Here is a 27,029-nt window from a genome sequence, read left to right as displayed (position 1 = left end):
TCGACACCTGAGTGGATGTACTGTGGAAATTGCGTGACAGTGTCAGCTTTGTATAAAAGACAGTGGTTGACATGAGACAGCCGGCTACTCAGCTTGTGCATGTCCAGACGTCTCATATAGGGGCTCTAAAGCGCCTGTTACCTTAGATACAGACGCCGACACGGATACTGACTCCTGTGTCGACGGTGAAGAGACAACCGTGATTTCCAAATAGGGCCACACATTGCATGATTGAGGCAATGAAAAAAGTTTACACTTTTCTGATAATATGAATACCACCAAAAAAAAAAGGGGGTATTATGTTGGTGAGGAAAAACTTCCTGTAGTTTTCCTGAATCTGAGAAATAAAATGCGTGGGTTTCCCCCCGATAACAATTGATAATTTCTAAAAAGTTATTGGCAGTATACCTTTTCCCGCCAGAGGTTAGGGTGCGTTGGGAAACACCCCCTAGGGGGGATAAGGCGCTCACACGCTTGTAAGAACAAGGGCTCTACCCTCTCTTGAGATGGCCGCCCTTAAGGATCCTGCTGATAGAAAGCAGGAGGGTATCCTAAAATGTATTTACACACATACTGGTGTTATACTGCGACCAGCAATCGCCTCAGCCTGGATGTGCAGTGCTGGGTTGGCGTGGTCGGATTCCCTGACTGGAAATATGATATCCTAGATAAGGACAGTATATTATTGCCTATAGAGCAATTAAAAGATGCATTTCTATATATGCAAGATGCACAGCGGAATATTTGCCGACTGGCATCAAGTATAAGTGCGTTGTCCAATTATACCAGTAAAGTGGTCAGGTGATGCGGATTCCAAACGGCATTTGGAAGTATTGCCTTAAAAGAGGGGATGTACCCCAGGTCGCCTCTCAAAATAAGACGCCGTATTATCAGGCGCAGGCCTGGTTGGCAAGCGGACAAAAGGGTTCCTCTTTTCTGCTCGTGACAGAGGGAGAGGAAAATGGCTGCAGAGATCAGCCAGTTCCAAGGAACAGAAACTCTTTTCCGCCTCTGCCAAGCCCTCAGTATGACGCTAGGGCTTTACAAGTTCAGGCACGGTGGGGTCCCGTTCTCAATGAATTTCAGTGCGCAGTGGGCTCACTCGCAAGTAGACCCCTGGATCCTTCTGGTAATATTTCAGGGGTACAAATTGGAATTCGAGACGTATCCCCCTCGCCGTTTCCAAAGGTCTGTTTTACCGACGTCTCCCGCTGACAGGGAGGCAGTTTTGGAAACCATTCACAAGCTGTATTCCCAGCAGGTGATAATCAAGGTACCCCTCCTGCAACAGGGAACGGGGTATTATTCCACACTATTGTGGTACCGAAGCCAGACGGCTCGGTGAGACCGATTTTAAAATCTAAAATCTAAAATCTTTGAACACTTGCATACAGAGGTTCAAATTCAAAATTGAGTCACTCAGAGCAGTGATTGCAAACCTGGAAGAAGGGGACTACATGATGTTTCGGGACATCAAGGATGCTTACCTTCATGTCAAAATTTACCCTTCTCACCAAGGGTATTTCAGGTTATGGTACAGAACTGTCACTATCAGTTCGGACGCTGCCGTAGGGATGGTCCACGGCACCCCGGGTCTTTACTGAAGTAATGACCGTAATGATGATGATCCTTCGAAGGAAGGGAATTTTAGTTATCCGTTACTTGGACGATTCCCTGATAAGGGTAAGATCCAGGGAACAGTTGGAGATCGGTGTAGCACTATATCAGGTAGTGTTGCGGCAGCACGATTGGATTCTCAATATTCCAAAAGCGCAGCTGGTTCCGACGACTTGTCTTCTGTTCCTAGGGATGATCCTGGACACAGTCCAGAAAGAAGGTGTTTCTCCCGGAGGAGAAAGCCAGGGAGTTATCCGAGCTAGTCAGGAACCTCCTAAAACCGAACCAAGTCTCAGTGCATCAATGCACAAGGGTTCTGGGTAAAAATGGTGGCTTCCTACGAAGCAATCCCATTCGGCAGATTCCACGCAAGACTTTCCAGTGGAACCTACTGGACAAATGGTCCGGGTCGCATCTTCAGATGCTTCAGCGGATAACCCTGTCACCGGGGACAAGGGTATCCCTCCTGTGGTGGTTGCAGAGTGCTCATCTTCTAGAGGGCCGCAGATTCGGCATTCGGGACTGGGTCCTGGTGGCCACGGATGCCAGCCTGCGAGGCTGGGGAGCAGTCACACAGGGAAGGAATTTCCAGGGCTTATGGTCAAGCCTGGAGACATCTCTTCATATAAACATTCTGGAACTAAGGGCCATTTACAATGCCCTAAGTCAAGCGAAACCCCTGCTTCAGGGTCAGGCGGTATTGATCCAATCGGACAACATCACGTCAGTCGCCCACGTAAACAGACAGGGCGGCACGGGAAGCAGGGGGGCAATGGCAGAAGCTGCAAGGATTCTTCGCTGGGCGGAAAATCATGTGATAGCACTGTCAGCAGTGTTCATTCCGGGAGTGGACAACTGGGAAGCAGAATTCCTCAGCAGACACGACCTTCACACGGGAGAGTGGGGACTTCACCCAGAAGTCTTCCACCTGATTGTAAACCGTTGGGAAAAACCAAAGGTGGACATAATGGCGTCCCGTCTAAACAAAAAACTAGACAGATATTGCGCCAGGTCAGGGGACCCTCAGGCAATAGCGGTGGACGCTCTGGTAACACCGTGGGTGTACCAGTCAGTGTATGTGTTCCCTCCTCTGCCTCTCATACCAAAAGTACTGAGAATCATAAGAAGGAGAGGAGTAAGAACTATACTCGTGGTTCCGGATTGGCCAAGAAGGACTTGGTATCCGGAACTTCAAGAGATGCTCACGGACGAACCGTGGCCTCTACCTCTAAGAAAGGACCTGCTCCAGCAGGGGCCTTGTCTGTTCCAAGACTTACCGCGGCTGCGTTTGACGGCTTGGCGGTTGAACGCCGGATCCTGAAGGAAAAAGGCATTCCAGATGAAGTCATCCCTACCCTGGTCAAGGCCAGGAAGGACGTAACCGCAAAACATTATCACCGCATTAGGCGAAAATATGTTGCGTGGTGGGAGGCCAAGAAGGCCCCTACAGAGGAATTTCAACTGGGTCGTTTCCTCCATTTCCTGCAAACAGGACTGTCTATGGGCCTAAAATTAGGGTCCATTAAGGTTCAAATTTCGGCCTTGTCGATTTTCTTCCAAAAGGAACTGGCTTCAGTGCCTGAAGTTCAGACATTTGTAAAAGGGGTACTGCATATACAGCCTCCTTTTGTGCCTCCAGTGGCACTTTGGGATCTCAATGTTGTGTTGAGTTTCCTAAAGTCACATTGGTTTGAACCACTCACCACTGTGGACTTAAAATATCTCACATGGAAGGTGACGATGCTGTTAGCCCTGGCTTCAGCCAGGCGTGTGTCAGAATTGGCGGCTTTATCATATAAAAGCCCTTATTTAATATTTCATTCTGACAGGGCAGAATTGAGGACTTGTCCTCAATTTCTACCTAAGGTGGTTTCTGCATTTTACATGAAGCAACCTATTGTGGTACCTGCGGCTACTAAGGACTTGGAGGATTCCAAGTTGCTTGACGTGGTCAGGGCCCTGAAAATATGTTTCCAGGACGGCTGGAGTCAGAAAATCTGACTCGCTGTTTATCCTGTATGCACCCAACAAACTGGGTGCTCCTGCTTCTAAGCAGACGATTGCTCGTTGGATTTGTAGTACAATTCAGCTTGCACATTCTGTGGCAGGCCTGCCACAGCCAAAAATCTTAAAATGCCCACTCCACAAGGAAGGTGGGCTCATCTTGGGCAGCTGCCCGAGGGGTCTCGGCTTTACAACTTTGCCGAGCAGTTACTTGGTCAGGAGCAAATACGTTTGTAAAATTCTACAAATTTGATACCCTGGCTGAGGAGGACCTGGAGTTCTCTCATTCGGTGCTGCAGAGTCATCCGCACTCTCCCGCCCGTTTGGGAGCTTTGGTATAATCCCCATGGTCCTTACGGAGTTCCCAGCATCCACTAGGACGTCAGAGAAAATAAGAATTTACTTACCGATAATTCTATTTCTCGTAGTCCGTAGTGGATGCTGGGCGCCCATCCCAAGTGCGGATTGTCTGCAATACTGGTACATAATTATTGTTACCAAAAAAAAAATAAAAAAAATTCGGGTTATTGTTGTAGTGAGCCATCTTTTATAGAGGCTTCTCTATTATCATGCTGTTAACTGGGTTCAGATCACAAGTTGTACAGTGTGATTGGTGTGGCTGGTATGAGTCTTACCCGGGATTCAAAATCCTTCCTTATTGTGTACGCTCGTCCGGGCACAGTATCCTAACTGAGGCTTGGAGGAGGGTCATAGGGGGAGGAGCCAGTGCACACCAGGTGATCCTAAAGCTTTCTTTAGATGTGCCCTGTCTCCTGCGGAGCCGCTATTCCCATGGTCCTTACGGAGTTCCCAGCATCCACTACGGACTACGAGAAATAGAATTATCGGTAAGTAAATTCTTATTTTTTCATTTGCACCTCTATGTCTAGATTGAGGAAGACCTGCAGATGCTTCTTTAGAGCTTAGCAGCTTGGGGGCTGAACTCCCTCATTACTCCCATTCTCAGTGTGATACCCTCATCCCCATCAGTCTATATTATAATAATAATAATAATAATAATAATAATAATAATAATAATAATAATAATAATTTTATTTATATAGTGCTCTCTCTCCAATAGGACTCAAGGCGCTTAACAGATACATAGCATAATATAGTACAGAAAATAATAAAGTACAGAACAGCTTTTCATAAAATATAGAAGCATTTATGGGAATGCGTGAGTAAAAAGGAAAGTCTTGAGTCTACTTTTGAAGGATTCTATAGTTGGGGCCTCTCGCACTGTGCGGGGAAGTGAATTCCATAGAGTCGGAGCCGCATGACTAAAAGCTCGACCCCCAGATGAATTACGGGAGATTCTAGGTACTGCTAATAGTCCTTCATCTACAGATCGCAGTAGTCGAGTGGGGCAGTATGGGTTCAGTAGCTGCTTCAGGTACCTTGGACCCTGGTCATGTAGTGCTTTGAAACTCAGTAAGCCAATATTGAAGATGATTCGCCATCTTACAGGTAGCCAGTAGAGTATGGGTGTTATGTGGCTAGAACGGGGCTGGTCAGTTAACGGCCTGGCAGCTGTGTTTTGCACCAGCTGTAAGCGGTGCAATTCTTTTGCGGGGAGACCAAGGTAGAGGGCATTACAGTAGTCTAATCGAGATGATACAAATGCATGGATGACTTTTGGCAGATCATCTGAGGGAATTAAGTGCTTGATTCTGGCTATGTTCCTCAGGTGAAAGAATGAGGATTTGATTGTGGCTGATATCTGATGTTTAAGTGTCAAGCCACCATCCAGGACAACGCCAAGATTCCGCACACGATCAGTGGTTTGTAATTCTGAATCCCTGAGTCCAGTTGGTTGGCTATGCTGCGGTCTTGTCCTTTGATGTTGTGGTCCTATCATAAGGACCTCTGTTTTATCCGGGTTCAGTCGCAGCCAACTGGCACTCATCCACTCCTGGAGTTCAACTAGACAGCCATTTAGGGTTGCTATTGGGTTATCACACAGGTTTTGGTCAAGAGGATGCAGCACAAGTTAGAAAAGGAATGTTTTTTACTGTGACTTCTGCGGTTTGTCTCTGAGCTGTAGTAGGGTTTTTCATGGAGCCCACACACATGCAGCATGAGGTGTATGCTCTAATCCAGGGATGTCAAACTTGCGGCCCACGGCCAAGGGTTTCCTACGCTGCCTGTTGGCAGGGAATTATGCCAGAACGCTTATAGGGGTCCTTATGTGGCAGGGTTAACTTAGGGCGGAACTGCATACCTGGCGTTCCGCATCTGTCCGCCCACACTGCATCCTCGTCCGCCCGCCTCCGTCTGCCCCACTTGTCTGCGTCGCCCACTGCACCGAGTCATGGCTGCTGCAGGAGGAGAGGAGGCTGGGTTCTGGGCAGGATTTCTTTGGGCCTGCTCCGCCCATATCACAATACACTCATTCGGGTGCTGCGTCACTGGCCTCCTCTTTATTCCCATCCAGTCCTCCTGCATGCACGGCTTGCAGCAGCACAGGCCCCGGATATTTGGAGGATGAGGTAAGATACGTCATCCTGCAAATGCTGGCTGATTCTAACTTTTCCTCCGTGCCATTGTGACTGTATTCTGATATGGGCGCCAGTGACCAGTGCAGGCAGTGGTAAGCCTGCCCAGAATCCAGACCCCTCTCCTGCAGCAGCCATGACTCTATTCATGGCACTATATTAGGAGAAACTATGTGTAACTGGCACTATACTAGGAGACACTGTGAAACTGGCACTATGCTGGGGGACATTATGTGTAACTGGCACTATACTGGGGGCATCACTTGTATCTGTCACTATAGTGGGGGCATAAAAATATTCTAAAATACGGAATAATCCAATATCCAAAATGCTTCTGGTCCCAAGCATTTGGATAACGGATACTCAAATATATATCTTTCTTTTTCTTGCGGCCCACTCAAGACTTGGACCTTGATCATTCGTCCCAGTAGGGATTTTGAGTTTGACATGCCTTCTCTAATCTGATGCAGTTCTAGGGTAAGAAATGAACAACTGAAAGTTGCCATGTGGTTTTAAGCTCTAATGGTACAGAACCAGGGTACTGATTACAGTTGATTGGCTGGTACTTTATCCCCATCCACTTTCTCTCTCTTCAATGCGTAATAAACAAACCCCTTAGTCATATAAACTTAGACGTATATCCATGTAAGTCCATGTAAATGTATCCATGTAAATCCATGTATATCCATGTAAGTATTTTGACTATATCAATAATATATTTGGCTTTATATAAAATGTTAAAAATTAAGTGTATTTCTTTCATAGTAACCTTGTGGTTTCAGTAGAGGCATTTAAGAAGAATGTTAGACCTCTAGAAAGCTCAGTCCACTTTTGATAACTTGTGTTTTAGTCTCCTGGCTCATCTGATCTCGGTGGTTGTACCTTCTTTTTCTATGCATCATTATGCACAGGTCTGCAAAGCAGTCATCTGATTATGTCTCATCATGCTTTTATATATTTCTCTGACGTCCTAGTGGATGCTGGGAACTCCGAAAGGACCATGGGGAATAGCGGCTCCGCAGGAGACTGGGCACAACTAAAGAAAGCTTTTAGGTCACCTGGTGTGCACTGGCTCCTCCCACCATGACCCTCCTCCAAGCCTCAGTTAGATTTTGTGCCCGGCCGAGGTTGGATGCACACTAGGGGCTCTCCTGAGCTTCTAGAAAGAAAGTATATAATTAGGTTTTTTATTTTACAGTGAGACCTGCTGGCAACAGGCTCACTGCAGCGAGGGACTAAGGGGAGAAGAAGCGAACCTACCTGCTTGCAGCTAGCTTGGGCTTCTTAGGCTACTGGACACCATTAGCTCCAGAGGGATCGACCGCATGGAACTGGCCTTGGTGTTCGGTCCCGGAGCCGCGCCGCCGTCCCCCTTACAGAGCCAGAAGCAAGAAGAGGTCCGGAAAATCGGCGGCAGAAGACATCAGTCTTCACCAAGGTAGCGCACAGCACTGCAGCTGTGCGCCATTGCTCCTCATGCACACTTCACACTCCGGTCACTGAGGGTGCAGGGCGCTGGGGGGGGGGCGCCCTGAGCAGCAATAAAAACACCTTGGCTGGCATATATATCACAATATATAGCCCCAGAGGCTATATATGTGATAAATACCCCTGCCAGAATCCATAAAAATGTGGGAGAAAAGTCCGTGAAAAAGGGGCGGAGCTATCTCTCTCAGCACACTGGCGCCATTTTCTCTTCACAGTGCAACTGGAAGACAGCTCCCCAGGCTCTCCCCTGTAGTTTTCAGGCTCAAAGGGTTAAAAAGAGAGGGGGGCACTAAATTTAGGCGCAATATTGTATATACAAGCAGCTATTGGGAAAAATTCACTCAATATAGTGTTAATCCCTAAATTATATAGCGCTCTGGTGTGTGCTGGCATACTCTCTCTCTGTCTCCCCAAAGGGCTGTGTGGGGTCCTGTCCTCAGTCAGAGCATTCCCTGTGTGTGTGCGGTGTGTCGGTACGGCTGTGTCGACACGTTTGATGAGGAGGCTTATGTGATGGCAGAGCAGAGTGGATGGATAGGTGGAAGGTATAAACCGACAGTGTCAACTCCTTACATAAAAGGCTGGATGACGTAACAGCTATGGGACAGCCGGCTTCTCAGCCCGCGCCTGCCCAGGCGTCTCAAAGGCCATCAGGGGCTCAAAAACGCCCGCTCCCTCAGATGGCAGACACAGATGTCGACACGGAGTCTGACTCCAGTGTCGACGAGGTTGAGACATATACACAATCCACTAGGAACATCCGTTACATGATCCCGGCAAATAAAAAATATGTTACGCATTTCTGACATTAACCCAAGTACCACTAAAAAAGGGTTTTATGTTTGGGGAGAAAAAGCAGGCAGTGTTTTGTTCCCCCATCAAATGAGTGAATGAAGTGTGAAAAAGCGTGGGTTCCCCCGATAAGAAACTGGTAATTTCTAAAAAGTTACTGATGGCGTACCCTTTCCCGCCAGAGGATAAGTTACGCTGGGAGATATCCCCTAGGGTGGATAAGGCGCTCACACGTTTGTCAAAAAAGGTGGCACTGCCGTCTTAGGATACGGCCACTTGAAGGTACCTGCTGATAAAAAGCAGGAGGCTATCCTGAAGTCTGTATTTACACACTCCGGTACTAGACTGAGACCTGCATATAGTGCTGCTGCAGCGTGGTCTGTAACCCTGTCAAACAGGGATACTAGTTTGCGAAAATAAGACGTCGTCTTATATATGAGGGATGCACAGAGGGATATTTTGCCGGCTGGCATCCAGAATTAATGCAATGTCCATTCGGTCAGGAGGTTATTAGAGACCCGACACTGGACAGGTGATGCTGACTTTAAAAGGCACATAGAGCCTTATAAGGGTGAGGAATTGTTTGGGGATGGTCTCTGGGACCTCTTATCCACAGCAACAGCTGGGAAGAAAAATTTTTACCTCAGGTTTCCTCACAGCCTCAGAAAGCACTGTATTATCAGGTATAGTCCTTTCGGCTTCAGAAATGCAAGCGTGTAAAACGAGGGAAGAGGGAAAAAGCTGCACCAGTCAGCCAGTTCCCAGAATCAAAATTCTTCCCCCGCTTTCTCTGAGTCCACCGCATGACGCGGGGGCTCCACAGGCGTAGCCAGGTACGGTGGGGGGCCGCCTCAAAAATTTCAGCGATCAGTGGGCTCGCTCACAGGTGGATCCCTAGATCCTTCAAGTAGTATTTCAGGGGTACAAGCTGGAATTCGAGGCGTCTCCCCCCCGCCGTTTCCTCAAATCTGCCTTGCCGACAACTCCCTCAGGCAGGGAGACTGTGCTAAAGGCAATTCACAAGCTGTATTCCCAGCAGGTGATAGTCAAGGTGCCCCTACTTCAACAAGGACAGGGTTACTATTCCACACTGTTTGTGGTACCGAAACCGGACGGTTCGGTGAGACCCATTTTATATTTGAAATCCTTGAACACATACATAAAAAAAATTCAAGTTCAAGATGGAATCGCTCAGGGCGATTATTGCAAGCCTGGAGGAGGGGGATTACATGGTATCCCTGGACATCAAGGAGGCTTACCTACATGTCCCCATTTACCATCCTCACCAGGAGTACCTCAGATTTGTGGTACAGGATTGCCATTACCAATTCCAAACACTGCCGTTTGGACTGTCCACGGCACCGAGGGTCTTTACCAAGGTAATGGCAGAAATGATTATACTCCTTCGAGAAAGGAAGTTTTAATTATCCCGTACTTGGACGATCTCCTTATAAAGGCGAGGTCCAAGGAGCAGTTGTTGGTCGGAGTAGCACTATCCCGGGAAGTGCTACAACAGCACGGATGGATTCTATACATTCCAAAGTCACAGCTGGTTCCTACCACACGCCTACTGTTCCTGGAGATGGTTCTGGACACAGAACAGAAAAAAGTGTTTCTCCCGCAGGAGAAAGCCAAGGAGCTCTCATCTCTAGTCAGAGACCTCCTGAAACCAAAACAGGTATCTGTGCATCACTGCACACGAGTCCTGGGAAAAATGGTAGCTTCTTACGAAGCAAAATTCCATTCGGCAGGTTCTATGCAAGAACCTTTCAGTGGGACCTCTTGGACAAGTGGTCGGGATCGCATCTTCAGATGCATCGGCTGATAACCCTGTCTCCAAGGACCAGGGTATCTCTACTGTGGTGGCTGCAGAGTGCTCATCTTCAAGAGGGCCGCAGATTCGGCATACAGGACTGGGTCCTGGTAACCACGGATGCCAGCCTTCAAGGCTGGGGGGCAGTCACACAGGGAAGAAATTTCCAAGGACTTTGGTCAAGTCAGGAGTCGTCCCTACACATAAATATTCTGGAACTGAGGGCCATTTACAATGCCCTAAGTCTGGCAAGGCCTCTGCTTCAAAACCAGCCGGTACTGATCCAATCAGACAACATCACGGCAGTCGCCCATGTAAACCGACAGGGCGGCACAAGAAGCAGGATGGTGATGACAGAAGCCACAAGGATTCTCCGATGGGCGGAAAATCACGTCTTAGCACTGTCAGCAGTGTTCATTCCGGGAGTGGACAACTGGGAAGCAGACTTCCTCAGCGGACACGACCTACAACCGGGAGAGTGGGGACTTCATCCAGAAGTCTTCCAACTGTTGGTAAACCGTTGGGAAAGGCCACAGGTGGACATGATGGCGTCCCGCCTAAACAAAAAACTAGAGAGAGATTGCGCCAGGTCAAGGGACCCTCAGGCGATAGCTGTGGACGCTCTAGTGACACCGTGGGTGTACCAGTCAGTTTATGTGTTCCCTCCTCTGCCTCTCATACCAAGGGTACTGAGAATAATAAGAAAACGAGGAGTAAGAACAATACTCGTGGTTCCGGATTGGCCAAGACGAGCGTGGTACCCGGAACTTCAAGAGATGATCTCAGAGGACCCATGGCCTCTACCGCTCAGACAGGACCTGCTGCAGCAGGGGCCCTGTCTGTTCCAAGACTTACCGCGGCTGCGTTTGACGGCATGGCGGTTGAACGCCGGATCCTGAAGGAAAAGGGCATTCCGGAGGAAGTCATTCCTACGCTGATTAAAGCCAGGAAAGATGTAACTGCAAAGCATTATCACCGCATATGGCGGATGTATGTTGCTTGGTGTGAGGCCAAAAAGGCCCCAACAGAGGAATTTCAACTGGGTCGATTTCTGCATTTCCTATAAGCAGGAGTGACTATGGGCCTGAAATTAGGCTCCATTAAGGTACAGATCTCGGCTCTGTCGATTTTCTTCCAGAAAGAACTAGCTTCACTACCTGAAGTTCAGACGTTTGTTAAGGGAGTGCTGCATATTCAGCCCCTTTTGTGCCTCCAGTGGCACCTTGGGATCTCAACGTGGTGTTGAGTTTCTTAAAATCACATTGGTTTGAGCCACTTAAAACCGTGGATCTAAAATATCTCACGTGGAAAGTGGTCATGTTATTGGCCTTGGCTTCAGCCAGGCGTGTGTCAGAATTGGCGGCTTTGTCATGTAAAAGCCCTTATCTGATTTTCCATATGGATAGGGAAGAATTGAGGACTCGTCCCCAGTTTCTCCCTAAGGTGGTATCAGCTTTTCACTTGAACCAACCTATTGTGGTGCCTGCGGCTACTAGGGACTTGGAGGATTCCAAGTTACTGGACGTAGTCAGGGCCTTGAAAATTTATGTTTCCAGGACGGCTGGAGTCAGGAAAACTGACTCGCTATTTATCATGTATGCACCCAACAAGCTGGGTGCTCCTGCTTCTAAGCAGACTATTGCTCGCTGGATTTGTAGCACAATTCAGCAGGCGCATTCTGCGGCTGGACTGCCGCATCCTAAATCAGTAAAAGCCCATTCCACAAGGAAGGTGGGCTCATCTTGGGCGGCTGCCCGAGGGGTCTCGGCTTTACAACTTTGCCGAGCTGCTACTTGGTCAGGGGCAAACACGTTTGCAAAATTCTACAAATTTGATACCCTGGCTGAGGAGGACCTTGAGTTCTCTCATTCGGTGCTGCAGAGTCATCCGCACTCTCCCGCCCGTTTGGGAGCTTTGGTATAATCCCCATGGTCCTTTCGGAGTTCCCAGCATCCACTAGGACGTCAGAGAAAATAAGATTTTACTCACCGGTAAATCTATTTCTCGTAGTCCGTAGTGGATGCTGGGCGCCCGTCCCAAGTGCGGATTGTCTGCAATACTTGTATATAGTTATTGCCTAACTAAAGGGTTATTGTTGAGCCATCTGTTGAGAGGCTCAGTTGTTTTCATACTGTTAAACTGGGTATGGTATCACGAGTTATACGGTGTGATTGGTGTGGCTGGTAAGAGTCTTACCCGGGATTCAAAATCCTTCCTTATTATGTCAGCTCGTCCGGGCACAGTGTCCTAACTGAGGCTTGGAGGAGGGTCATAGTGGGAGGAGCCAGTGCACACCAGGTGACCTAAAAGCTTTCTTTAGTTGTGCCCAGTCTCCTGCGGAGCCGCTATTCCCCATGGTCCTTTCGGAGTTCCCAGCATCCACTACGGACTACGAGAAATAGATTTACCGGTGAGTAAAATCTTATTTTTTGAAGGGGTACAAGGTCAGGGACTGGTTAGCAACTTACACCCGGGGGGCATAAACAAGCAAGTTGCCCCTACCTTTGCACTTGTTTCATTAATATGATTTGTTTTAATTATTGCTTTAAAGTACATAACGTGCAACAGTAACATCAGATGAAATAAGAATTTATTTTCATCTACCACTCATTGTGTGGTGCCCATCCACCACTGGAACCTGACATGCCCATCAGTAACACTACACTGGTGCTCAAGCCTGAGTGGTGAAACGTAAGTCCAGTGGATATCTGGCTCCTCACTGCAGGAGGATGCCGCTCCCGGTATGTGAACAACCGCTACTGTCAGCCTGGTAACACACGCTCCTGACATATGAGCAACTGCTATTTGCAGCTTGGTAATACATGGTACCCACCATATCTTTCTTCCTTCCAGGCGTTCACTTGTTTCCTGCTGGTGCATTTGGATCCTGCAGTGCCGCAGGTATCAGGATCCACCTAATACCAGACACAGGTTAACGCAGTGACGCTGTATCTCTTGTTTCCATCAACCTAGCACCAGTCCTCACTCTCACCCGCCATCCGCTCCATGGATGATGACGGGCAGCAGATGAGGGTAAATGCGTTTAAGGTTGTACTACCCTCTATACAAGAATGATACAAATTCAAGTTGTTAAAAAATCACCTACTGTTTTGAAAAAAGTCACAAGTGTATATTTAAACACTGAGTGCTAGACATTTTTTCTATATGGTAATGGAGAGTGAGCAGCGGAGAAAGTTGCAGTGACAATAAAGCTAATGTTCACCGCACACTCTCCGGGACCACACTTCAGAAAGGGGTACCCCAATGAACTTCTAAATACTAATATGTGATTTAATACTGCTGACATACAATCAGTTATAACACCATGAGCATTTATCTGAGAATTATGCACTTTCACTGATACCCTTGTACTTGATGAATGCAGCACTGCTGAATAGGTTGAACTGTTTCAGTAAGAAAAGCTTTTTGCTAGAATGTATCTAATAAGTTTTTGGTCTACTGGTATATAACCAAATGAAACAATGTGTTATGAATTACACGGATAAAGAATGATACTCTAATACCCCTTTTTTTCAAATCGGATACATTCTCTGTAAACCTAATTTTGCAGAATCAGACTGCCAAGGTGTCTTTTCAGCTGTTCGGGACAGATGATTTACATGTCACAACCAGCAGGTTCACTATAATTTGATATTTGTATAACCTCTATGAAGGATATGTATATAATGGTGATACTGTTAAGAACATTACTTATACCTCCTTTCAGACAGAAATATCTGAAAGTCCCGGCAATTACCCGGCATTTTAGTGCCGGGTAGTTTTGCCGGGACCTGCCTGACATCCCCCTTTCACACACATGCAAATTACCGGGTCGAGAATTTCGACCCGCTTATTTGCAGATCAACATGTATTTTGTCTGTGTGAAAGAGTCATCCCGTGTCATAATTCCCGTGTCTCCGACCCTGGTAAATTCCAGGGTTGAAGTCCCAGAAATTAGAACACAGTTTGACCCTTTCACACAGAAAAAGGACCCGTGTGTTTCATGAAATTACCGGTGGAACTGCTTCACCCAGTAATTTCTGTTTCTGTCTGAGAGGGGTATCGGAAAGATTATTGGTGGATCTCGCTTTATGTGGGAACTGACTCTCAAACTGTAGCGGTTATGATAAATGCCTTGCAGCCATAGTAATTGGCCAATTAGCATGCCTATAATTGTGAATTAATTATGTACGATGGTCTAAGAAACTAAACTGTATGAATTAGGTATTGATGTTTCCGATTTTAAGGCAAAATTTATAAATTCTGATTCATACTAAAAAAAAAATCACCACAGAGACAGATTGTCATTTTCAACATGTTTAATTGAATTTATAATGAAACGGGTGAGAACCATTGATTTTTTTATTTTGATTTTTTTATTAGTCATACAGAGTTAAGCTCTTCACTCTACCCCACTTATTTTAAGGAAGGATATTAAAAGTTATGTTTTAACAAGAATAATCTTACCATTATCATCAAAAATATATTACAAAAGAGTGCTCCAAAAAAAGCAATCGTCCTTTTTCTGGCAACTGCCAATTAATTAATTTAATGGGTTAAGCTCATGATTGTTGGAGCACTTCCAACATTAATATTACAGCAAGTAGAATTTGAAAGCTATATTACTATTTGCTGGTTACATATGCATATTTGAAAAAACATTAATGTATGTCTAGTGCGGGATACAAACAGGATATAGGCCCTCATTCCGAGTTGATCGCACGGTAGCAGTTTTTTGCAGCCGTGCAATAAGATAGTCGCCGCCTATGGGGTTGTGTATTTTAGCATAGCAAGTGTGCGATCGCTTGTGCAGGGGAGCTTTGCAAAAAGTTTTTGTGCAGTTTCTGAGTAGCTCTGAACTTCAGCCTTTCAGGTCCCCGGAATTGACGTCAGACACCTGCCCTGCAAACGCCTGGACACCTGCGTTTTCCACGGCTCTCCCAGAAAACGGTCAGTTGCCACCCAGAAACGCCTTCTTGCTGTCAATCACCTTGCGATCGCCGCTGTCCTCAAATCAGTAAAGAGACCTCATCCTCTTCTGCAAGAAGAGTCAGATGAAGAAGAGGGTCTCTTGGTAGATGACGATGACAGGTAATTGGTGGAGGAGGTATTTGAGATATCCCCTCCAGAGGAGGATTCAGAGGTCAAGGGCTTGGAATCCCTTATTGAAGCAGTAAAACAGGTCCTTAACGTCAAAGAGGAAGAGGTCAAGGAACCTAAAGTTTTTTTCGATCTGTTTGTGTCTCAAAAGCTACAGACGGCAGTATTTCCCATTCCTAAGACACTCTAGGAACGGGTGTAGTATGAGCGGCTGGGATCTCGGGGGCCAGCATACCAGAGCCGGGATCTTGACCGCCGGCATACCGACAGCTGGGCAAGCGCTAATGAGCTTGCTGCGCTCGCCACACTGCGAGCACGGTGGCACGATCCCGGCGTTTGTATGCTAGTCGCCAGGATCCTGGCCGGCGGCATACTGAAGACCACCCCTAGGAACAGGAAGCCTGGAAACAACCAGATAGGCGTTTCCAATTACCCAAGAAATTTACCGTAAATTATCCCTTGCCTAAAGGGGTCATGACAAAATGGGAGGTTCCACCTAATGTGGATGCGTCCTTAGCTAGATTGTCAAATAAGACGATATACCAAATGTGACTACATTAAAAGAGGATTCATACCGCAAGTTGGACACGGCGCTCCATCTTTGTAGCAGCTGGTGCATCCCACAGACCAATGCTGGTGAGTGCTTGGGTTAATAAAGCCATTGTGGTTTGGGCTGGTCAGATATTCCGTGCAGTGGCATAAGATAATAACCAGGAAGAGATATCTCGCTTAGCGGAGCATATCCATGAGTCGGCCACTTATCGTTGCCAAGCTGCAAAGGATGCTAGTAGGATAGCATCACGTATTTCGGCTTCGGCAGTGACGGCAAGGCGAATCTTATGGCTCAGAGATTGGCAGGTGGTTTCAGACGCAAAGAAGGCCGTAGAAGCTATTCTCTTTGTTGGGGATACTTTGTTTGGTCCGGAATTGGACAAATGGATTTCACAGACCACGGCTGGAAAATCGACTTTCTTGCCTACTACATACCCTAGAACCACACTGGCCGTAAGACGGAGTTATTCCGGACCGGCCTTTACTTCATTTAGAGCTCAGTCCTTTCATGCCAGCGGTAGAGGTTTTGGAGGCCAATCTTGTGGGAACAGAGGCAGATGCCGTTCCCAGTCAACAACCCGAAAGCAGGACTCTTAAGTCCACTGAAAAAGCAGTGGCATGACTGTCTCCCAGCTCACCTTGGCTCCCCGTTTGACAAGGTTTCAGGAAGCCTGGGCCAAAACCTCCAGACGTCTGGGTCAACAAAATAGTCTCCCAGGGTTACAAGATAGAATTTCTCATACGCCCTCACAGTCAATATTTTACTACGGATCTACCTCAGTGCCCTCAAAAGGCAAGAGCATTAGAAACAGCTATCCAAAAATGTATTCTAACAGTAGTGATAGAACCGGTATCAGTACCACAGAAAGGGATGGATTTTTATTCAAATCTATGTGTGGTACCCAAGCCACATGGCTCGGTCAGGCCCATTCTAAACTTAAAGGTGTTAAACCAATTCCTGACAGTTTACCGGTTCAATATGGAATCGATACAGACGGTCATTGCAGGATTGGAACAACCGTAATTCATGGTGTCTATGGACATAAAAGATGCGTTCCTCCATGTTGCAATTTGGACACCACATCAAGCATATCTGAGGTTTGCTCTGGAGAAGAACCACTACCAACTCAGAGCTCTACCGTTCGGTCTGTCCTCTGCTCAAAGGATCTTCACAAAGCTCATGGCGATCATGGTAGCAAAATTGACGTCTATGGGAGTGACAATAATACCTTACCTGGATGACCTTATTATCAAGTCCCCGTCTCCAAAAATCTTGATCAGGGATGCACAGATGACTCATCAGGTCCTGACTCTGCATGGTTGGATTGTCAACTTCAAAAAATCCAACTTACAAACAGCCCAAAGAATTCAATTCTTAGATCTTATTCTGGACACGATACGGTTGAGAGTCTTCCTACCGGAAAGACAAGGTTCAAGACATCAGACACATGTTTTGCCATGTCTTGCAAAATCAGACGGTGTCTCTACACCTTTGCATACAGCTTCTAGAGAAGATGGTGGCTTCCTTCGAAGCAATTCAGTACGGCAGACTTCACTCAAGAACTTTCTAAATGAACCTGACAACACAGGGGGGCAGGTAGGCATCGGTACCTTCACAGGAAGATTCGCTTGTCGTTTCAGGCTAGAATTTTGTTGATTTGGTGGTCGGTCCACAGGAATCTATCAGTGGGAAAACGTTTTAGAGTCTGGGATTAGATAATTTTTACAACGGATACAAGTCTCAGAGGTTGAGGTGCAGTACTGGACAGCCATCAATTTCAGGGGAGATGGTCACAGTACGAGAGCAGTCTACTAATAAATGTGCTGGATATCCGAGCTAGCTACAGTGTGCTTCTTTAAGCGGAGAGCCTAGTACGAGCCCAACACGTGAGAGTGCAATCGGACAATGTCACAGCCGCGGCTTATATAAACCTTCAGGGAGGAACGAAGAGCAGGATGGCCTTAAAGGAAGCTACAAAAATTCTGTCTTGGACAGAAAAGTGCGACATAATTCTGTCGGCAGTCTTCATTCCGGGAGTAGACAACTGGGAGGCAGATTATCTCAGCCGTCGAGACATGCACCCAGGAGAGTGGAGTCTACACCCCCAAGTCTTCGAGGCAGTGGTATGATGTCGGGGGTTACCTCAGGTAGTGCTAATGGCATCCCGACACAATCAACTTCTGAGATATGTGTCCAGGAAGCAGGATTCAGCAGCAGAGGCAGTGGACCTGTTGGCGATTCATTGGCCTTACGAACTGGTTTACATCTTTCCACCATTTCCTCTATTACCAAGAGTGTTAAAAAAGGTAAAACAGGAAAAAGTGTGGGTAATTCTGATAACACCGGACTGGCCTCGCAGAAGTTGGTACTCTGATCTGAGGGGTCTCCTGTCGGAGGAGCCTTGAAGGTTGCCGCAGAGGGAAGATCTGTTGTCACAGGGTCCATTCCTACATCCAGACCTGAACCGCCTGCATTTAACGGCGTGGTTCTTAAGACCAGGATACTGATGGAAAGGGGCATTCCCAGTGCAGCTATCCCTACAATGTTAGTGGCAAAAAAGCCGGTTACTGCAGCACACGATCATAGAATTTGGAAAAGCTACATGGATTGGGGCCAGTCTATGGGTTTGAACCCCAGACAGTTTCGTCTTACCAGATTGTTGCGCTTTCTACAAGCTGGTTTAGACAGAAGTTTGAGGTTAGGCTCCTTAAAAGTACAAATCTCGGCCATTTCAATTTTTTCAAACAATTTCTGGCGTCCTTGCAGGTACAGACATTTTTACAGGGAGTGTTGAGGCTACAACCTCCATTTCGCCCTCCTCAGCACACACGTTCACTGGTTTCTACAAATTTTATACTTTTGCGGCTAATGATTCAAACTTTGTCCGTTTGGTTCTGCAGGCTTCGGGCAGCACTCCCGCCCATGGGAGTATCTTTGGGACGTCTCCAGCTGTCTAAGTTCCAGTGTCCCCTAGCAGATGACAGAGAAATTATGATTTTGGTACTTACTGATAAATCTATTTCTCTGAAACCACTTGGTGACACTGGACGCCCACCTCAGCCTGTGTGTTCTTGTTATTTGGTTCAAAATACTTTTTCTTTTTTTTCTTTTTTTTCTTTTTTTTGAGATATTGGTTTGATAGTTACTTGGTTGAAGTTTTACGTCATGGCGTGTTTGGGTCCTTCCCGAATGTTTTCTTTCATGTTCCCTCTTCTCTCTGTCAATTTTTCAAACTGGAGGGATGGGGGGCGTGAAGGGGGAGAGGCCAGCTGTGCATTGCAATTATTTTACATATATTGTGCCACCTCTGGTCTCCATTCTTCACACCCCAGCTGTCTAAGTTCCAGTGTCCCCGAGTGGATTCAGAGTAATAGATATATTGGTAAGTACCAAAATTCTCTTTTTTTTTTTTCAAACCCATCCTGTGACATGGCAGTTAGGAGCCAATTAGCTGGGACTTTATTTCTGTTGACTTTATCTCCATGCAAGGCTTAGTAAATAGACCCCAGCTGGTAGCTGATGAGGTAGGCAGAGGAGGCTGCCTGGCCGGTATCCAGACTCCAGGTCAACACACCTTATGTCGACACCTGCGATAGGTCGACATGGACAAAAGGTCGACATGGACAAGGTCAACATGGAAAAAGATCGACATGAGTTTAAAAAAAAAAAGTTTTTCATTTTTTGAAGTTTTTCATACTTTACGATCCACGTGGACTACAATTGGGAACGGTAACCTTGCCCGAAGCATGGGGAGCGGACACGGTGCACTAATTGGGGTTCCCTGTCACTCTACGAAGAAAACTACACCAATAAAACATTAAAAACGCATGTCGACCTTTTGTCCATGTCGACCTATTTCAGGTGTCGACCAATTGGTGTCGAACTAAGGTGTGTCGACCTGGAGTCCCATACCCGCCTGGCCACTCTGAGTTTATTTGCCAGTCCGCTGCTTGGCTCTAGGTAAGCTGGTCAGTTGTGTGTTTATAGGTAAAATAAGGATCAGCTTTTCTTCCAGTGCCATGCAAATTAAAGGGTGGAACTTGCCCACCACCTGTATATTCCCTACAAGTATCTGTGGGAATCATGACTGTTAATATCATTTGTTTTATTTGACAGGATAAAATAATCCCTCCTGATCCTATTACCAAAAGTGAGAAACAATCAACACTTCATCATCTCAATCAGATCCTCAGACATCGCCTGGTAACCACAGACCTCCCACCGCAATTGGCAAACCTTACAGTTGGTATGTTTGCTTTTACAACATCATTTTGATATTTTGTTTGTGCTAGACACATTAATGTACAATTATGTGTCATAACACTGAATCAATGTTTTTCTTTCTTTTAAGATTCATATTCAGTCAATCATTTTCAATTAAAAAAAAGAAAGAATAGAATAGTATGTTACAATATCTTCTTAATCGTTTGTTTTTTTAACTTTAATAATTAAGATTTTTTTTTTTTTTTTTTAATAAATCTCAGGAAATGTGCTTAGAGCTGTTCCTTTTATTCTTGGAGAGGTAGGGGAAATGAGGGATTCAATTTCGATCTTGCACAACTGACATTGGTTGATTTTATACCAGAAATACATTTTAACTCTTAGAATTTAAAATACATTATACACAATTGTTAGTGTAGTTTTAGTATTTTTCATGGAAAATGTTTGTTCTCCTTTTTTTTGCTACATAAATATAACAAAAAATAAATAAAAAATAAACATCTTTGCAGCTAACGGAAGAGTAAAATTTCGTGTAGAAGGAGAATTTGAAGCCACTCTTACAGTGATGGGAGATGATCCTGAGGTTCCATGGCGGCTTCTGAAATTGGAGATTCTGGTTGAAGATAAAGAAACTGGAGGTGATTTTAATAGTTTTTACAGATTTTTAAATAGTTTTGCTCCTGAAATGAATTAGCTGAGAATAAGGATAAGAAATTTATACTCTTTACTGCATATCTGATGCACTTTTAGGGCCAGCTGAAAGTTGCCATAACTAGTCTTTATTATAACTGTTTCACCTCTGATTTTAATGAGCAAATAATGGATTTGTCTTTAGCACTACAATAAAATGTCACTATCATTGACTATTAAGATTTTTTTTTTTTGCTTTCCAGTTAAACCTACAAAGTACATTCAAGTAGTAAGTGTTCTGTCTGAAGAACACAGAAAACCTTCATATAAATTGCCTTAATTGTGGTATGTTTCCCCCCAAATAGTTTTTGATCTGGAATTGTTTTGTTGATAGGTCATTAAAGCATCATGATAAACCAATTATAGTAATACAGTAGGTAAAAAGGTAAATTGTTAGTCAGTGGCATTATCACTCTTCCTATATGACTGTTTTAATGGATTTGTTTTCCTTTCTTCTCCCAGATGGCCGTGCTCTTGTCCATAGCCTACAGATCAACTTCATCCACCAGTTGGTTCAATCCAGGCTTTTTGCAGACGAGAAACCACTTCAGGACATGTACACTTGTTTGCGTATCCTTTCATTTTTTTGATAAATTTACCAGAGTCTGATTTTTTTGGTGAAGCCGGTAAAGCATTTTTGTGTTTTCAGTTTAGGAGTTCTAGGAGTGACTAAACAATATTCCTGGTGGGCACATAGGTGTAGATTTAATGTAACGTCCTGTGCTGTTGAACATCACAGTGATATTTGGCTGCTCGCATATATGGGGGACCGTCAACATTGCTAGTATTCATGCGCACAGTGGTGTAAATTTGTCCCAGTTGCCCGGAGGCAATATGTATATTGGAGCTTTGGAGCCTCCCGGCAAAGGCATGCTGGTCTCTGTAGTGCTATTTGGAGATCCCAGGGGGTATCTTCAGGTAAGTTAGCTCTCAATTTGGATACATTTGTTCAGATGCCTTGTGGCATTATGTTATATAATCCGGAAGGGTTGTTGTTGTTGTTGTTTTAAATTCAGTACTTTTTTATTGAAAGTTTTTTCACAAATCTACAAACATTAAAAAAAACTACTACTAAACAGTAAAGAAAAAAAGGAAAATTACATAAAGTACATAATAGTAGGTCAAGTAGGTATATGCTAAAGCATATGAAGCAACACATCGAGATCGTCATCATAAACTTAGTGAGACGCAGTATATCAATTGACATAAGTAGGAACACAGCGAAATGTAAACATAACAAAAGCATAAATATGAGACATCACCCAGACAGCTCCAAGATTAATGCAATCTCCCAGAATCTGGTAGCAGTAGCGTGCAACCCTCTCCCTACTGCAACAATCCCACTCCAGAGATTGACATATTCCATCTATCCCATTTACCAAAGTAATTAACCAGCGTGCCTCTAGATCTAAACATCACCTTTTCATGGCCAGAGACCTCATTAACCAAAGCCCTCCAGTGGGAGATATTGGGTGATTCAGGGGAGAACCATTTTCTCAATTTTCTGGCATCAATACCTTTGTCAAGGTAGTTAAGCATTAAACATATCTGTATAAGTCTCTTCGATATCTAGCCCAAACAGACATAGTCTAGGGTCCATCACAGGGAGAGATGGTTCTGTAAGGGTAATGTCATTCCAAACTGCAACCCAAAACAGTGCTAACTTTGGACAAGACCACAATAGAGGCCAAAAATCAGCCCCTTCTTCATTGCACTTTGGGCAACAGGTATCAGGCCAGAGGTGTGCTCTATGAAGCATTACTGGAGTGCGATATACTCTATGCAGGACATAAATGTATATTTGCTGATCTGTAACTCACGGGGTAGTATACTGGATGGAGCCCAAAATTTGCATCCACTGTTAATTAGTGATGTCACCAAGATCACTCTCCCATTTAAGTTTCAAGCGGTCATATAAATGGGTGGTAGTCATGTGACCGCCGGTCGGCTGACCGACAGTCACATGACCTCCTCCGTGAGCCCGACGGCTTACTATCCCGATGGTCGGCATGCCGACCAACAGGGACTATTTCCACTCGTGGGTGTCCACGACACCCATAGAGTGGGAATAGAACCCGTGGCGACCGCAGGTCGCCACCGAGCCCGCAGCGTGGCGAGCGCAGCGAGCCCGCAAGGGGCTTGCTGCACTCTCCCCTCCCCGCCGGGATCCCGGCGTCGGTATGCTGCCGGGATCCCGGCGTCGGTAAGGTGACCGGCGGTCAGGAGACCGCCGGTCACCCGTACTACACCCCATATAAATATGAACTGACATGCACATTCAATGCGGCATAGATTGTAGATATGTGTTCCCTGGGGCCCAATGTAAGAAGCAGTTTTTTGACTGGAGACACCGAAATAGCTAGAGGGGCTTTACCAAATTGCGCCTGCAGTGCATGACGCAGCTGAAGATAACGAAAGAAGGCAGAGTTAGCAACAGCATAGTCACCACGTATCTGCTCAAATGATTTAAGAATGCCATCGTCATAGAGCTGAGCAACTGTTGTAACTCCCACCCTCAACCACATATTATCTGGGGATAAAGGAAGCAGTTCTTTATAAGAAGCATTAAACCACAAGGGTGTATCTACATCAATGTCATGCCAGTCAAAAAAGTGTGCGTTAGACGCCATAACAAGAGCGCCTGTCTGAGAATAGGAGGGAGGCCAGAGAGAATAGACCCAGAAAGCAGAAAGCGAAGCAAGGAGAGAGGAGACTCCACCCACTCGGCATAGAACCCCAACAACGTATCTCCACCTGTACCCAGGAGCCAACCAGAAAGGTGGACCAGTTGAGAGGCCAAGTAATATACTCGCATATTGGAAAGAACCAGTCCTCCATCTAACTTGAACTTGACCAAGGCTTTCATGGCTACCCTAGACGCTTTGCCACCCCAAATAAAAGAGGAAATAACACTGTCAATGGAGGATAATTTTTTGGGGGGTATACAGGAGAATGTAGCGATAAGTATAGATACCTGGGTTGAACAGACATTTTGAATAAATTAATACGGCCCATAACAGTTAGGGGAAGTTTCTTCCACAAATGAGCTTTCTTTTTAAAATCATGAGTTACAGGCTCCACATTCAGCACAACATAGTCCTGAGGACGGGGAGATATCCAAACTCCCAAATATTTAAACTGGAGAGTCCATTGCAGCGGACAGGAAGAGTCCGTCAGCAGGGAGAATACCAGATATGGGGTAAATACTGGACTTGTTCCAGTTTATTTGTAAACCAGAATAAGTTCCAAAGTGATTGACTATCTGGAGCATAGAGAGTAAAGAGTTCTCAGAATCATTAAGGAATAAAAGCATGTTGTCAGCATAAAGTGCGATAACATCATCATGGTCCCCAACTTTAATACCCTCAATGTCTGAAGATGTACGTATGCAAGCTAGCCAATGGTTCAATGGCAAGGGCAAACATGGCCTGAGAAAGCAGGCAACCCTGCCTCGTACCTCTCTCCAGTGGAAAGGGTCGTGACACATGACCATTGACTTAGACTCGAGCAGCCGGGGAAGAATACAGCAGCTGGGCCCACCGAACAAATTTAGGACCAAATGCAAATTTATGAAGTACTTCCCACAAATATACCCACTCTACCGAGTCAAAGGCCTTGGCAGCATCCAAGGACACCACCACTGCCCCCGACCCGGGTCGGTCCCCTCTCTGCAGATGACAGAAGAGTCTAAAGAGGTTCTTTATTGTAGACTTCCACGGCATAAAACCCGTCTGGTCACTGTGGATAATAGATGTAATTACAGTATTTAAACGGACAGCTAGAACTTTGGCCAAAATCTTAACGTCCGTGGAGAGTAAAGAAATAGGACAATAAGAGTCCGGGGAGGTGGGGTCTTTACCTGGCTTAAGAATTACAATTATAATGGCCTCAGACATTGAGGGGGGCAGAGAACCATACTCAAACAGGGTATTGAACAACTCGACTACATAGGGGGTATAAAATTCTTTGCACTGTTTATAGAATTCAATGGGTAGTCCATCACACCTAAGGGCCTTATTGTTGGGGAACGATTCTATGGCAGCGTCCAGTTCCTCATTGGTAAATGAGGAGTCTAATGGGCTCTACACATTGAGCGATCCACTGCCGAGCTGGCCGGGGGCAGTGACGGGAGAGTGAAGTTTCTTCACTCCCCCCGTCACCCGCCTCCATAGAAGTGCAGGCAAATATGGATGAGATCGTCCATATTGGCCTACATGCACAGGCGACGGGCCACCAGCGATGAACGAGCGCGGAGCCACGCATCATTCATCGCTGGTGCCTCCACACTGAAAGATATGAACGGTATCTCGTTCATCAATGAACGAGATCGTTCCTATCTTTCACTAATATCGCGGAGTGTGTAGGGCCCATAAGAATGTGATAGATTCTGTGGACAATTGTGGCAATTGTATATGGGAGAGGTAATCCCTCAGCTGGTCCACCTTGAAAGTATACAAAGAGGAGTTGTAGGTAAAGAATACGTCATTATTATCAGGGCACGAGTATTTCAGAGCACCCTGAGAATCACTAACCTGTTGGACAGAAATATTACCCCTCTCCTCCTTGGAAAGAAAGGCAAGATATCTGCCCCTCCCCCCACCTCAGCCTGCGAGTACAGAGAATGTTTAGAGAATAACAACCGACACTTGGATTTGACAAAAATGTTGTCCATTCCCGTCTGGCCATCTCCCAACGGGCATGCAAGGAGGGAGATTTGAGCAAAAGATAATCCGCTTCTAATTGGCAGCAGGTTTGTTCAAGACGGGATTCCTCCTCTCTACTAGACCGTTTAATAGCTGCCACCTTTTTAATAAGGGAGCCACGGACAGAATCTTTAAATGCATCATGTTTAATAGTAGGTGTAGGGCAGAAGGCATTAAAATCCTGAAAATCTCCCCAGTCAGCAAGCATGTCAACTCCATCACCCATCAGCGACCGCCAGAACGGGTTGAGTTTCCAGGATTTAACACCCTGAGGAGACGAGGGATCTAATACCAACAAGACAGGGCAATGGTCGGACATCCCCCTAGGCAAGTATTTAACCTAAATCACCTTAGGGACCAAATCTGGGGATATAAGAGCCAAGTCAATACGGAAAAATGTATTAAAGGTGGCCGAGTAACAAGAGTACTGTCGTTCGCAGGGAAACCGGACTCTCTAAACATCAATCAGTCCTAATTCAGTCACCAAGTTAGAGAAGGGGGTAGGGGAAGAAGAGGAAAGAAGAGCACATGGGTTCTCCCTCCACCTATCTAAAAATAAGTCCATTATATTGTTATAGTCTCCAATACAAATAGTGGGAGTGGATGGTGATAGTGCAATAAACGAAACAGCCAGTCGTAAAATATCATTATTATAAGGGGGGGGGGGGGGGGGGGGCATATACTGTGAGAATGTGTAAAAGGGTAGAATTAACGAAGGCCCTAAGGAAGACAAATCGGCCATACTGATCAATTTAATTATGATCGAAGTGGATATTTACAGATTTTTTGATGAGCACGGAGGCTCGCCTGGCATTCTGTGAAAAAGTAAAATGAAACAACCACCTCATCCACGTTTTTTTTTTCAGAGCTAGCTTCTTGCTGCCAGTAAGATTGGAAGATTGCAAAAAATGGATTTTTGTACTGTATTTACCATAAAATCCTTTTGTCTGATTCCATCTGAGGGATACTACATTCCAACACTTACGCTACATTTTCTTTATTGGTTATGCTGGCTTGCACATTACTTTGTTGATGCCTTTTTTGGTGGGCTCCTTTGTACCAATGGCCAGGGGTTGCAGATGGGGGGAATCGCTGTCTTAAAAGTTATACTATACTATGAAGTGCCAGTTCCTTCGGACCCTCTGACAACCCATGGTGAGCAGTGTCCCCGCAGTTGGAATCAGAGAAAATTATTTAACGGTTCATACAAAAATACTGTTTGTGTTTACTCAGGCCACACCTCCTACTTTTGTAATGTAGCATTTTGTTGGTTGTTTCCCTGTATCCCATATTTACTGAAAACATAGCTGCCAAATTGCTGCTGTGGGTTTTTTTTCGTAGCAGAGATCTTTAAGTAGTTTAGAACATCCTTCAAGGTGGGAGGTGACATCTTTGTGAAACACTTAGGGGTATATTCAATTAAAGTCGGGGGGACAGCCGGCGGCATCCAGAGGAGATCAGCGCTACGGAGTAGCGCTGCAGCTGGATGTCACTCAGCCGCCCGACCTCACGGCAGCTTCCACCCGGCTCCAGTAACGCGCTGGAGCCGG

General features: G+C 45.7%; 1 protein-coding gene across 2 annotated transcripts in view; it reads left to right on the top strand.

Annotated features, from left to right (window-relative positions):
• The window catches only part of MED14 (mediator complex subunit 14), a 150,167-nt gene that overhangs the window by 16,321 nt on the left and 106,817 nt on the right, over positions 1–27,029 (top strand). For both annotated transcript variants that reach the window (XM_063955591.1, XM_063955590.1), the window contains exons 5-7: positions 19,982–20,111; positions 20,596–20,724; positions 21,239–21,346. In XM_063955591.1, coding sequence (XP_063811661.1) covers positions 19,982–20,111; positions 20,596–20,724; positions 21,239–21,346 — 367 coding nt within the window. The remainder of the gene's footprint in view (positions 1–19,981; positions 20,112–20,595; positions 20,725–21,238; positions 21,347–27,029) is intronic.

The sequence above is a fragment of the Pseudophryne corroboree genome, chromosome 2 (assembly GCF_028390025.1).
Source record: "Pseudophryne corroboree isolate aPseCor3 chromosome 2, aPseCor3.hap2, whole genome shotgun sequence".
Classification (NCBI taxonomy): Eukaryota; Metazoa; Chordata; class Amphibia; order Anura; family Myobatrachidae; genus Pseudophryne; species Pseudophryne corroboree.
Note: the sequence above shows the minus strand (reverse complement) of the source record. Positions and strands in the feature narration are given on the sequence as shown.